We start from the raw sequence: 12,323 nt of genomic DNA on the forward strand, positions 1-12,323 counted from the left end.
GTTTTGTGTTTGAATTATTTTGGTCCCAAATACAACTCCCACATATTACCCCCCTCTCCACTCCTCAGCCCTATACACCCAGCAAGGTTTTTATTTTACCTTTTGCTACAATTATTTATTAATTTCACTGTCAGTAAGTGAAAGTAGCATCTGGTACTTGTTCTCTGCTTAAGGTCTGCATTTAGCTGACACCTCCCCCAAGATCAAACCAAAACTCACAGTACTCACCACAGATTTTCAGTGGAGCTTCAAGTTCTAGTAGAATAGGCTGACTCAGGAAGATTTCTCTGGATTTCAAGCACAGTCCTCTAATTTCATTCTCTTGAAGTTGGACGTTTTTGCCTGGTTTTGATCCTCGCACTGTCAGAAGTCAGAAGTCAGTTATCAAAACCAGCAACATCCCTGGTGTTACTTTAAGAGCCTGACTAAATGCCAGAGCAGCACTGAATGAGGAGATACCAGGGTAGGATCGGTGTACTGGGGTGAAATGGCAGTGCCAGGGAAAGGGGAATGTGTTCTGTTCCAGTCGTATGTTACTTTCATTTAACAGAATTCACGGCTCAACACTTCCCCCGTTAAAAATGTCACATTTTAAATAGCATCAGTTTAGTTCTATTCAGTTATAAACCCCATCTTGGACCATGTGACTATTTACATGTTATTTTTTAGTGAAGCAGTAACGTGCTTGTTCTCTGGAAGCTCTCTGAACTTGAGCAAAGGCCGTCTGCCACCCAGTCACCGACAAATGTGCAAGTTTCCCTAAACCAGCAAATCACCTTGCCCAAGACAGTACCTAAACAAGACTGCAGCACCAATAAATCCTGTACTGGCCTCTTCTACACTGCAGTTGGAAAACAGGGAAGAAAAATACGCACATGACTGGAAGGCAAGGACTATCAGTAAGGAAATAGTTTTGGATCATGATGACAAAACAGCTGCCATTGTCACTGCCTTTGAGCAGGGTAAGAGAAGAGCCAGTAGGAGACCAATCTCCCAGCCCCAAAGCATTTCCCCCTCCCAACTTCTATCCTTCACACCATCACTGCTTCAATCTCCCCCAGTGCAACAATTCATGACTGTTCCTTTAACATCCATTAAAGCTTTCCTTCCTGCTCTGGACAAGGACATCAACCTGTCCTGAACAAGTTCCACACTCCTCTTTCTGTTGTTCAGAAATACAAAGAACATTTCTACAGCAGCAGCTGTAACTACGGCCCAAATTGCACACAACAGCATTTATGGGTTAAGACTGGATTAAAAAAAATTATGAGTATGCCATTACTGGTGAAACCTATATTTTTGTTCGGTGTGAAAACCAGTGACAACACGTAACAGTGATATGGCTAAAGAAAAAAAGAAGTAAGCGCAGCAGTTATCTTTCACAATGTAACCCATTGGTTCAGCTGCATCAAAAGCCCAAACACAGAGAACTTGGGTCACAGATGGGTGGAAATGCTCTGCCAACACCTCCAGAAACAAAACCCCTCCGCTGCTAAGGCTGCCAGGTTAGGTGGCTTACTGTGAGAAACTCTATGGCATTGAGACTGAAGAATCTATGCCCTTATCCAAAAAGGTCTGGTCTTTAATTGCAAAAAAAGCAAGCAACAAGCCTGAATCCTTTCAAACACAAGAACCTACGCAGTATTATCTTCCTGAAGTCCTGAATAACTTAGTAGCTAGCTACCACTTCAGTCTAAATCCTTTGCTACTGTTTAACCTCGGAGTGAGAAATCCGAAAGCTCCAGATGACTCAAATCTCTGCCATCGCTGTGGGCCTCGCGCTGTATGAAGCCAAGTGAGAACTGCAGTGGGAAAGGCTGGGGGTGCTCGAGGCAAATCTTAGGAATAGCAAGAACAAAAAACAGTTGTGTTCCAATTTCTCACTAGCACAGAAGCTTCTGACTTTTCCACAGGCCTCTGATCAAGCACAGAAAACACTGCTTAGTGAGAGTGCACCTTTATCTAGACCACGAATAAAATAATGACTGTGTAACAGCCACGAAATCCATGACACTGGATGTGATCTCTGCCAGCACTCGCAGTGTTAGTGCCACAGCAATCCCTCCCTGCACGCTGACTCCCGGAGACTCCCATCAGGGTGGCACTGCCTGCCCTGCAGAACCACTGACACTGCCTTAAACCACACTGCCTTTCCTCAAACAACCTTCAGAACCAAACTCAAGCTCAGATCACAGTGCATGCTCACAGTGACATTACTGTAGGTCAAAAGTCACGGCTTTAACAGTGTTCTCTTTCAAGCTCTACCTGCTCCTCTGTTCCTCACTGCCCACGTGTTATCACTCACCACTGACATTACATGCCAACACTGGAATTACCACTGCACTTCATGTCTTTCATTAAAATCTCAGAAGTAATGAAGCATGTAAATGGAAGTTAAATCTTTGTCACAGCAGTTTATCACAAATGAGGCTTTTCATCCACACAGTAATTTTTTCATCCATACAGTAATTTTCCAAAGATTCCTGAGCAACAAGCAAGTTACTCAAAATGCCAAATATCCAGAAGCAATAAAGAACAGAAATTTTTAGAATTAAGTGATAAACTGGCTGAATTGTAAATATAAAATGGATGGTCACTTAATCGTAGATTTTACAATTCATCTTTTTGTTTTGTTTTGTTTTTGAGACAATACAAAATACTTGTATTTAGTTTTCTGTGAAGCCAAAAATCTAATTTGCCATGATTTGGTCTTCTTAGAAATTACCAAAACCAAACTCTGTACTTTACATCCATAAATTAAAAAGTACAAAATATTATAAAGACTATGCAATGCACTGAATCACTAAAGCTCATGAATAAACATGTGCACTCATTTTTGCTCAAGATTAAATGAAGATCTGAACACTGTTTCAGACATAGGTTTTCTAGGTTTTTCCAATAGATTTTTATTGAACTGGTATAATCCTCACACAGTTTTAGTCACTGCCGGTAGAAAACCTTGACAAAATGAAATGATGCTTTGCTGCACTTGCAAAACTCACTAAGACAGACCCCATGGATGAAAGAACAGGAAAAATTGGTTCAGCTCTGCCTGCCAGTGACATTCTCACTGCTTTGTCCAACACAGAGCCCGGACAGAGGGGACGAGCATGTTCAATTTCTTGTGACATTAACCTGTACGTCCTGAAAAGCTGGGAAAACAAAAGTGAGTTTGGCTTCAGAAGAACCAAAAATGCAGCAGTGCATCTTGGTTTGAGGAATCCGTATTTTTAGTGCAAGGATTTTTTCATCCACAATGAAAGAGCTGGCACAGATATGCAGGATATTCAGTCTTAATGACTTCTTAAAAGGTTTTTCTGGGTCTTCAAGTTACTTAGTCCTTCTAAGAAAGGCAAAAATAGTACACTATGAAAAATATGTTGTGTTTACAGTTTGTTTCTCCACTTTGGACCAAAACAAAGCAGCTTGTGGAGATCAGACAGTATAATACTAATTGACAGCTTGGTCATGAAGGCAAAAGAGCAGCTCGATAGTACTGTACAGGCACATTTGCCCTTTCAATGCATAAAAAATAACCTCTCAAAAATGACAGCCTGGAACTGACAGTGGAACAAGCTAGAGATTAATCATTTGGGGAAAAAAACCTCAGTCCATTTCAAGTGGTATTTTACTTGTGTCTGAACATGCTGCTGCAGCATTTCCAGACAGCAGAATGTTCCCACCCTCTTTAAGCAGAGATGCTCCTGTTCTTAGAAATAATTTCTCTATAAATTATTCTCTGAATTTCAGTGTCCATTCTGGGCAGTCTTCTAACAGGTAAGACTTTTCTTACTGTATGAATACCAGAAGTTGTAAAAAAAAAAACCTCTCCACTAGATGGAAATGACTATAGAAAAAATCCCTCCCTGGATCCTGGATGATCTCTGCAGGGGCTGCTCTGAACACTATTACAATTATCGTTGATTTCCAAGACCGGGAGAAACTGATGGAAACAGAAGATACCAACTCCAAAATGAGTGTATTATAAACAGTGCAGTGTGACAGGTGCCCAGCAGAGGGGGAAAGGAAGGAAAAGGAAGAAGAACAAGAACTTGAGGCACCCTGTCATTCTGGAGCAAGCAAACAGCAAGTACAAAGTGTTGCTGCAGCTGCCAGGAGTCAGAAGACTGCCTGACATTGAGAACTATTCTACATTTCCCTGGGAGGGATAAATGGGTCAGGAGCTGGGGGATGCAGAATGTACAACAGTCTGAGACCATATGCATGCAGAGTACAACAGACTCCCACTTTCCAACCCACCCTCAGCATTTTCCAATCCTCACTTTGGTGCCATACAGTCCTTTACGTCAGTCAAGGTTAATATGAAAGGGACAGATACTTAGAGAAGTATTCGAAAATAGCAGGAAGTTCAAAAATGCCAGAAATTGCAGTGATCCAAACATCTCATTTCCATTCAGTATTGCATTAAAAGAAGCAGCTGAAACACTGTCAACTGAAGTGTGAGAATCAAGTTCTCCTACAGAAAATGTTTAAAGAAAAATAGTCTATCTACAGGTCAGTTCATTTTTCTGGCTTATTAAACAAGTCTCTCAGTTTCACCACATTTTACGTTAAGATGTCTGCAATCATAGTGACATTTCCAAAAATACTTCAGGTTGGTTTTAATCTAGTTTTTAGCAGTTCCCGATGACAGTTTCACAGTCAGTTTTGCACCACAGGCACAAAGGGAATAAATAACTTGAAAGTGGTTGATGTAAAAAAGGTTTTACTTTACTGCAGGCACTACCAGCTTTCATCAGATCGCTTCAAATTCAAAACTGAAATGGAAAAGCATCTTCTCAGTGCACAAAGCTCTGAAAAGTTCTCATCTGCTTTCTATTATGTCAAAAGTTCACAGCAGCGTTATCAAATGGAAGATTCTGTGTGACTACAAGCTTTTTCTCTTGTAACATATTTCCACACTGCAGACAGGTGAGGAGCAACAGGTACTCGCACTGCTCACAAACAGAGGGGACAAATTCCTCCACTTCACTGACAGCAACAGGCACAGAATTTAACAGACTTATCTGAACCCATGGCATTGATGAGAATCTAATGCTGCTGGTCTTGGGAATGAAGAGTTTCTATTTCCCACTCTTAGAAACTGCTGCACCACAGCAGGAAACAACATCAAGCTACACAAACTAGCGAAAATTGTATGGTTTGAGGTCAAAAAATGTTGCTTGTCCATGAGAAACTCCATCACAGCATCCCAGCTCATCCATGAGTAAATGAGACATTTGAGATTAACATCTCTGAGAATCACTCTTACCACAGTAAAGGAAGCTAAAGGGCAAGTAACCTGTAGTCCCAATTAATGCATTTAGCAGAAAGGTGAAAAAAAGAATTACAGGACTGCTTTTGGGAGAAAACATCTCTGTGGTGAGAAAAATCTTATCCGTGCTCTTTAGCTCAACTATTTTTAATAAGTAGATGATAATCTTTCCCCATTTAAAGCAAATTAAGAGAGAATATCTCCTTGACATCTCTACAACAGGCTTTACTGGGAATAGAAATCTGTGGGTGTATAAACAGAAATGTTTAAGGATTTAAGAGTCTTTTTGCTGATTTTAGTGCACTAGCCAGGATTGCAGCTTTCAGAATGGCTACCACCATTGTAGCCTCATGTGGCTTTATCCAAAGTAGCCTCCATTCATTATTCAATTTTCTCTTAACAGTGCCTGCAGAGGATGCAGCACAGGAGAGTTTTGCAGAAACAGATTTCAACTTGGGTCACTTAAGTATGTTGAAATTGTTATTTCACCCATTATTTATTGTTACCATGGCAAGACTAATACACTTCAGTCCTGTTTTCTAAATAGGTGACTGTGAGCTCCAAACCAGACCCTACTTATCTGGAAAAGCTGCCAGCACATGAGATGAAGGAAATGGATAAGGAGCTCAAGTTATAGAAACTCCATCTGACATGACACAGAAAGGAAGCCACGCTCACACTCAGGGAGTCTTGGGATTTGTCACTCATTCTTTACTGAGGCAAGCAGGAATTCTGCCATTTCCTGGAACCCTTTCCAAGACCATACAGGTGCCACTGATTTTTTTTATCTTACAAGGAGTTTTTCAGCATCTTCTTGTCTCTTGGCATTTTTGACTCAGCACACTCAGCTGCAGTTGCTGCCTTCAGTAACCTTGCTAGAAAAGGCCTAATTTGCTCTCATGTTTGACCCCTCTTATTCCTCAGAAAGTTGAATTAGTTCCATCAATATCTGAACCTCTATGCAATATCAAAGACACTTAAAAACACTTCAATATTCAGTGCAGGATACTGTTACTTACTACAAGTCTTATTCTCGTGGATATTACAGTTACTGAAAGCCACAAAGTCAGACAAGCTGTACTCAGGAAATTGCTCCTAGCAGGACACAACCCTCATCAGTAAAGGGAGAAAATATGAATTCAATTACAGCAAAAAAAGTCAGTATTTTCAATGTTTTCCCTGAATGGCTTTCCAAGGTTGAGAACAATGCTACTGGAAAATGGGTTTTCGTGACATTTCAACGCCAAAAGGTTCTGTACTATAAACATATGGAGCAAGGAAGACCAAACATTTACCTTAGAATGAGAAGCTGAAGAATGTATTTCTAGGCCTTTTAAAGAACAAGTTAATAACTTCACCTAAATAGCCTAATGTGGGTGGGAGAACATCACTATTTGGGGGAAAAGTAGGAATAATGTCAGTTGAGCAGAGGAGTCAGGATAGAAAGCAACTAAAATCCCTCACAAATACATTATTAATATCCTGCATTAAAGACAAAAGCAAGAGAAATTTATTATTCACCCTTCACTTTACCTCAACCATTAGACTTGGTTCACTGCTTCTACCAACAGGGCAATGCTAGGGTATATGATAAAAGAAATACCTAATTGTATCTGCTCACTGATTTCCAGTATTTCATCAAGAATCTCCTTAGTACTGGGGTTTGTTACCTTTAGAAAGGGCTAAGCCCCCCTGCTCAAACCCTTTTAATTTTAGTAGCAAAATCACCTAAGTTAACTGCTATAAAAATGTGTAAGTATTTAAAGTTTAAAGAGAGCTATAATGGAATACCAAATTGCTCTAAAATTACAGCTTGCACAAGGATTTGGGCAATTCAGTTTGTGAGCTGATTATTAAACCAGATTTTGCAGTGTTTTCATGCCTGAATATGATTTTAATCTGTGTGCAGCCTTGTCTGAAGGGGTATTGACACAAAGCTCACGGGCACACCACTTTGTGTAGCTAACATTATGCACTTGTTCTACCAGAACTGCACTGAAAAACAATCATTTGTTTGCTCTAAATCTAAAATGCAATGTGTGCTAAAATGCAGCAATATTTTAGGGAAAAAAAAAGGTATAAAAATGACACTCAAAAAGGTCAGTCATTACTCTCTGTCTGGCAAAGATGCTTAGAACAGACATTTAATAACCAACAAATAAAGCACTAAAACAGGTTGCTAACACCAGTAATTGGTTTAAATACTGAAAGACAATCAGTGCCTCAAGGAATCCAAAATCCCAGCTGCATTATTAATAATGAAAAAAAAATATTAATTTCAGTTCTGGCAGCTGATGCAACCTCAGGTAACATCTGTAATTGCATGAAGCACCTCTTAAAAGAGGTCAGTAAACCTTCTGAAATCTGATTTATGAACTCTTATCTGCTCCAAACATCTAATGCTGATATAAACTGAGTAAGAGCAGAACATACTGACATAGTACATCTTACTACTTTTTGAAACTTTACACAGAGAAATCACATTTCTTTCTAGGAAAGGTCTAACCCATGCTTTTAAAAATTAAAATTTACACTTTGAAAATATTGCATTAGTTACACTAGGGGAAATCAGTAAGAACTGTAACTAATACCTGCAGTTAAACTGAGCATGTATTAATATGTCACCAACCATATGACATACGAGACCTGACATTTACAAGTCGTATTACTAGATTTTCAGGAAAATCCTGGTCTAACTTTATGAAGGGAAGTCTTTAAATAATTGAAACCAGGGTGGTTTAAATTGGTAACAGGCAAAACCCAAACCGGATCAGAGGAAAAACTCCATTTACTTTTACTTCTTCAATAATCCCATAATTCATCTACAGGATTTTTTAACTCCCATTGATTTCTAGAGTAGAATTTCTGTTCCTCTGCCTGACCTTTTGCTATCCAAGCATTACACAAGCAAAATCCTGTAAAAAGCAAAGTGTGTAAGAAAAGACATTTCTTCATCATTTTTCTCAGCAAGATTTCAGCTGACTTTGTGCCAAATGGAAAAAAGTTAAATCCCTGACCAAGCTTTTCAACAGTAAGTCCAGATGAGATGCCTGTCCTGACACACGTGAAATGAAGTTGGATTAAGGATAGCTTCCTTCTCTGAACAATTATAGTTTTCCTTGATGCCTGGTAGTGAATTTGTTACTGGCAACTTCTCAGTCTTTTGCCCTAAAAATCAGTAAAGCCCAGTCCAGTGCTGATCCCTGCAAGTGAAGGGATGATGCTGGAGACACCTCCTGCAACTTCCAGGTTTTCCTTTGCTTTACAAACTCACAGGCAACTCTTTTCACCTCAAAGCACCAGAACAGCAGACAATAAGCCCTTTTTCAGACTGTCTGAAACACCAAACCCCAACCCTCTATTCACACCTAAAAACCCACCATATGTTACGAATTAAGAGCCAAAATCCTGTGGCAGCTTTAATGCAAGCAGCTAATCAAAGCTAAACCCAGCATACACTGAAACCCATGACAGTCTCCTCCCGACTTGCTGAAAAGCTGCCTCAAACACTCTTCAAACACGCTGAGTCTTATTTCCAGAGCCCCACGACTACCCAGCCATGCACTGATCCCATGTGTATGCGTGAAAGGCATCCCAGGCTTTTTAAATGACCTTCCTACCAAAATACTACTAAATTAAACATCCCTTCATTCGAACATACGACTAGATTAAGCATCCCCTCAGAACGGCAGGGGAGAAGAGGGCAGCCGGCTGGTCCCAGCATTGCACCGGGCGATCAAAATGCAGAAACGCCTCGGAAACACGCGGGCTGAGGGGAAAGTTGGGGCTGTGGGGCCGAGCCAGGCGGGGAGGCGGCGGCGGCGACCCCAGGCAGACAAAGCGCCTCACGCCCCTCCATTTTGGTGCCCCCTCAGACCCCGCCGGGCGGGCGGGACGCGGCGCATCGGCCCCGCCGCCCCCCCAACCGCGCCGTCCCCGACCCTCACCCTCCAGCAGCCGCTGGATGATGCTGTCGATGTTCAGCTTGTCGATATCCGCCATCGCCTCTCAGCGGCCGGGCGGAGCCCTCCCCGCCGCTCCGCTCGCGGCTTGGCCGGCCCGACACCGCTCCTCGTTCTGCCCTTTCCTGTTCTGCGCCTTCCCTCGCTCTCTCTGCCCCCCCGCCCCCTCAGCACAGAGCCAGCACTGAACAAAATGGCCGCCGTCCCCTCAGCGGGCTCGCCTGGCGCACGGATACCACGAGCGCGACGCGGTCCGTCGGAAACCCTTCATGGGCCGGGCGGGAAGAGGGCGGGGTGAGATGGCTTCGCTTGCGGGCTCCTTCCGCTCCCGGGACGGGAAGTAGTGCGGCGCTGCCGCCTCCCGGTGTCGCGACAGTCGCAGAGCGGCGGAACCAATGGTGGCGGTCACAGAGTCCCAGAATACAATAGGTTGGAAAAGGCCTCCGGGATCGCGGAGTCCAGCCTATAAGCAAAAACCATTATGTCACCTAGGTCATGGCACCAAGTGCCACATTCAGTGGTTCCTTGAGCGCTTCCAGGGGCAGGGACTCCAGCACCTCCCAGTGCAGCCCGTACCAATGTCTGATCACCCCTTCTGTGGGAAAAGGTGCCTTGTAGGGCTCCTGCAGACTGGGGTCTGCAGGGAACGGGAAAGAGTTACCATGGCCTTCATGTTGTTGCCCCACTGTGATGATGGCCCCACATACCCAAATGTGAGGGAGATAATGGTTTCAGGTGGGATTTTGGGGCTGTTCACCCCACTTTGGGGCTGGGGGAGCACAGCTCTCATGTCCTTCACCTCACGCTGAGCCGCCTCTGCCTCACGGGTTGAGGCAACGTGTCCTGAGCAGCCCCTCAGCTCCAGAGCACCTTCAGACACGTGGCTCTGCACCTGCAAATCCTTCAAGAAACAAACATACAGCACTTTCAAGTCCTGGAGGATGAAGGAATTAACCTCCTCATTCAAAAGCATCTCGCTACTTTATTTCACACTTCTATTATTCCATATGTAGCTGCAGCTTGGCTACTGGATGGTGTTTGTCCAAGAGATGGGCTGTGCGAACCTTTCCCACTGTTCAGTCCTCATCTCGGGCTGAATATTGTTTAATTGCTTTATTTACTCCTACTTTAATTTGCGGGGCTGGCTGTGTCAAGCTCCTTCCTCCTCCCCTCCCTTCCCTGCATGGATTGCCCCCACTATCCTGTTGGATTCCTCCTGCCGGCAGTTATACAATATTCATTATGGCTCATTGCCGTGGTGGGGCCGGAGCAGAGTTCGGATTCATGCAGGTGATAAAGCAAAGGACTTGCAGTCTCAGCACACCTCAGGTGTGCGGGAGGAAGGAGATAAGAGGATGCAGAGTCTACCTGAAACACAGGCTCCAGCCCCTTGCAAGTGCAGCCTCAACGCTCTGCTTCCCCGAGCGAACACTTATCGTATGGAACACGCCCAAGCTGATACGCTAATCTTAGTCACGCTGGTGTAAACCCAAAGTAACCCCATGGAAAACAATAGAGTTACTTCAGATTTACTTCAACGTGACAGCCTTTGCAGATTTACATCTATTTTTGTGCTGCACCTTCTCGGGGAACGGCCCCCTCCGGCTCTTGCACCAAATGCTTTCTTTCTCTTTCAAATCCTTCCTAATTCTGCAGGGTGAGTTGTTCTCTTGGACTTAGCTGAATTATTTAACAAGGAAAATTTGTCCTGTGTTTCCAGAGGAGCCCTTCCTGGCCTTGTTTTAATTTCTGAAAATATCTTCATCTCATCTCACCCTTCAGTTCCCTCTCCAGGGGAAAGTCCTTTGGGGATCTGAGCACCTTTAGTGGGATGTTGAGTCCTTTCTGCTCCTGTTAACGCTCTGGGAAATGGAATGGATGGGAAGAGCTTAGCAACCCAGGTGCAACCCAGGAGATTGCTTGGGAATTCACTTGGAAACTCTGTTCTTCTGAAAGGACAGAACCGGCCCTTCAAAAGAAGGTCAGGGCAAAGAATCTGTCTCACTTGCTGAACCGTATCAGCCAAGGTCCAAAGCACTGACAATTCTTGTCAAAAGAGGCGTAGCCTGGAGGAAAGAAGAGAAATGACAGATAAAGGTGAATCTGTCGAGGCCTCGTCATCACTTTGATAACCAGCTCGCCTTGTTCCAGCTCCAAATCTCAACAGCAGCTGCCAACACTTGGTGTCCTGTTCTGAAGGAGCTGGATTTTTGCAGAGGGTCTTTCTCATTCTCATGAAAAAAAAGGATCCTTCCTTATCAGTAAAGTCTGTGGAGAGCAAGAGTTATATTAAAATGCCATCACAAAATTATCTCTTTAATAAGGTAGCTTTTCTCTGCAGGAAATAACCAGTCTTGCCCCACACCCTGATTAGAAAAGGGACCCAGCCAAGGTGTTATAAATATTGTGAAACTGTTTTGTTCTCCAATGTTGCTCACAACAATGATTTATTTCTAGAGGAGGAGCAAATTTATTTCCAGAGAGGGAACAATCAGGGAAATCCCTTTGTCCTTAAACTCTGCACATGGGCCTGAACCATTCCATAATTTTGAAGCTTACGCTTCATATAGCAACATCTCCACCCCTCCTTTCAATTTGTCTACAGATTTTTTCCTACTTTCCTAGTAGCTAAATACACGCTGATGAACAATTTGTTCAGCACAAATCACTCACAGCTCACAGTTCTGAGACCTCTAGGTCTTTTCTTCCTTTCCCCCCTTGAAATTCCACAAGTCACCACTTTGGTCTCATTCATTGGAAGCCTCTGTGTAAAATAACTTTCCCCACTGGTTTGTCCTTGCTCTCCCTTGCATATGTTGCTTTATTATTGTATCGTTGCTCATAAGCTGGTTAAGTTTAAGAATATATAAATTATATATATAATACCCACCTACATATAGAAGGAAAATAGGATTTCAGTATTGTTCTGTACATCTGTATAAATATATATATATATGCATATACATGCATGTACTGTGAGTACAATATAATACATATTTACACCATGTACACATACATACATGTATATATGTGCAACAAATAATTAAATATTCCCCGCTTTATCCCTGTTTGTAGGTGGATCCTGA

At 42.8% G+C, this 12,323-nt stretch overlaps 1 protein-coding gene across 1 annotated transcript in view; it reads right to left on the bottom strand.

Moving 5' to 3' along the window:
• The window catches only part of PPP1CC (protein phosphatase 1 catalytic subunit gamma), a 16,048-nt gene extending 5,567 nt beyond the window's left edge, over window positions 1-10,481 (bottom strand). The window contains exons 1-2 of the mRNA XM_086855447.1: window positions 9,223-10,481; window positions 229-360 (exon numbers count right to left, since the gene is read on the bottom strand). Of these exons, the coding sequence (XP_086711573.1) occupies window positions 229-360; window positions 9,223-9,277 (187 nt within the window). The 5' untranslated portion in view covers window positions 9,278-10,481. The remainder of the gene's footprint in view (window positions 1-228; window positions 361-9,222) is intronic.
• Window positions 10,482-12,323: the final 1,842 nt, after the last annotated feature.

The sequence above is a fragment of the Cyanistes caeruleus genome, chromosome 18 (assembly GCF_971803275.1).
Source record: "Cyanistes caeruleus chromosome 18, bCyaCae1.hap1.1, whole genome shotgun sequence".
Taxonomy (NCBI): domain Eukaryota; kingdom Metazoa; phylum Chordata; class Aves; order Passeriformes; family Paridae; genus Cyanistes; species Cyanistes caeruleus.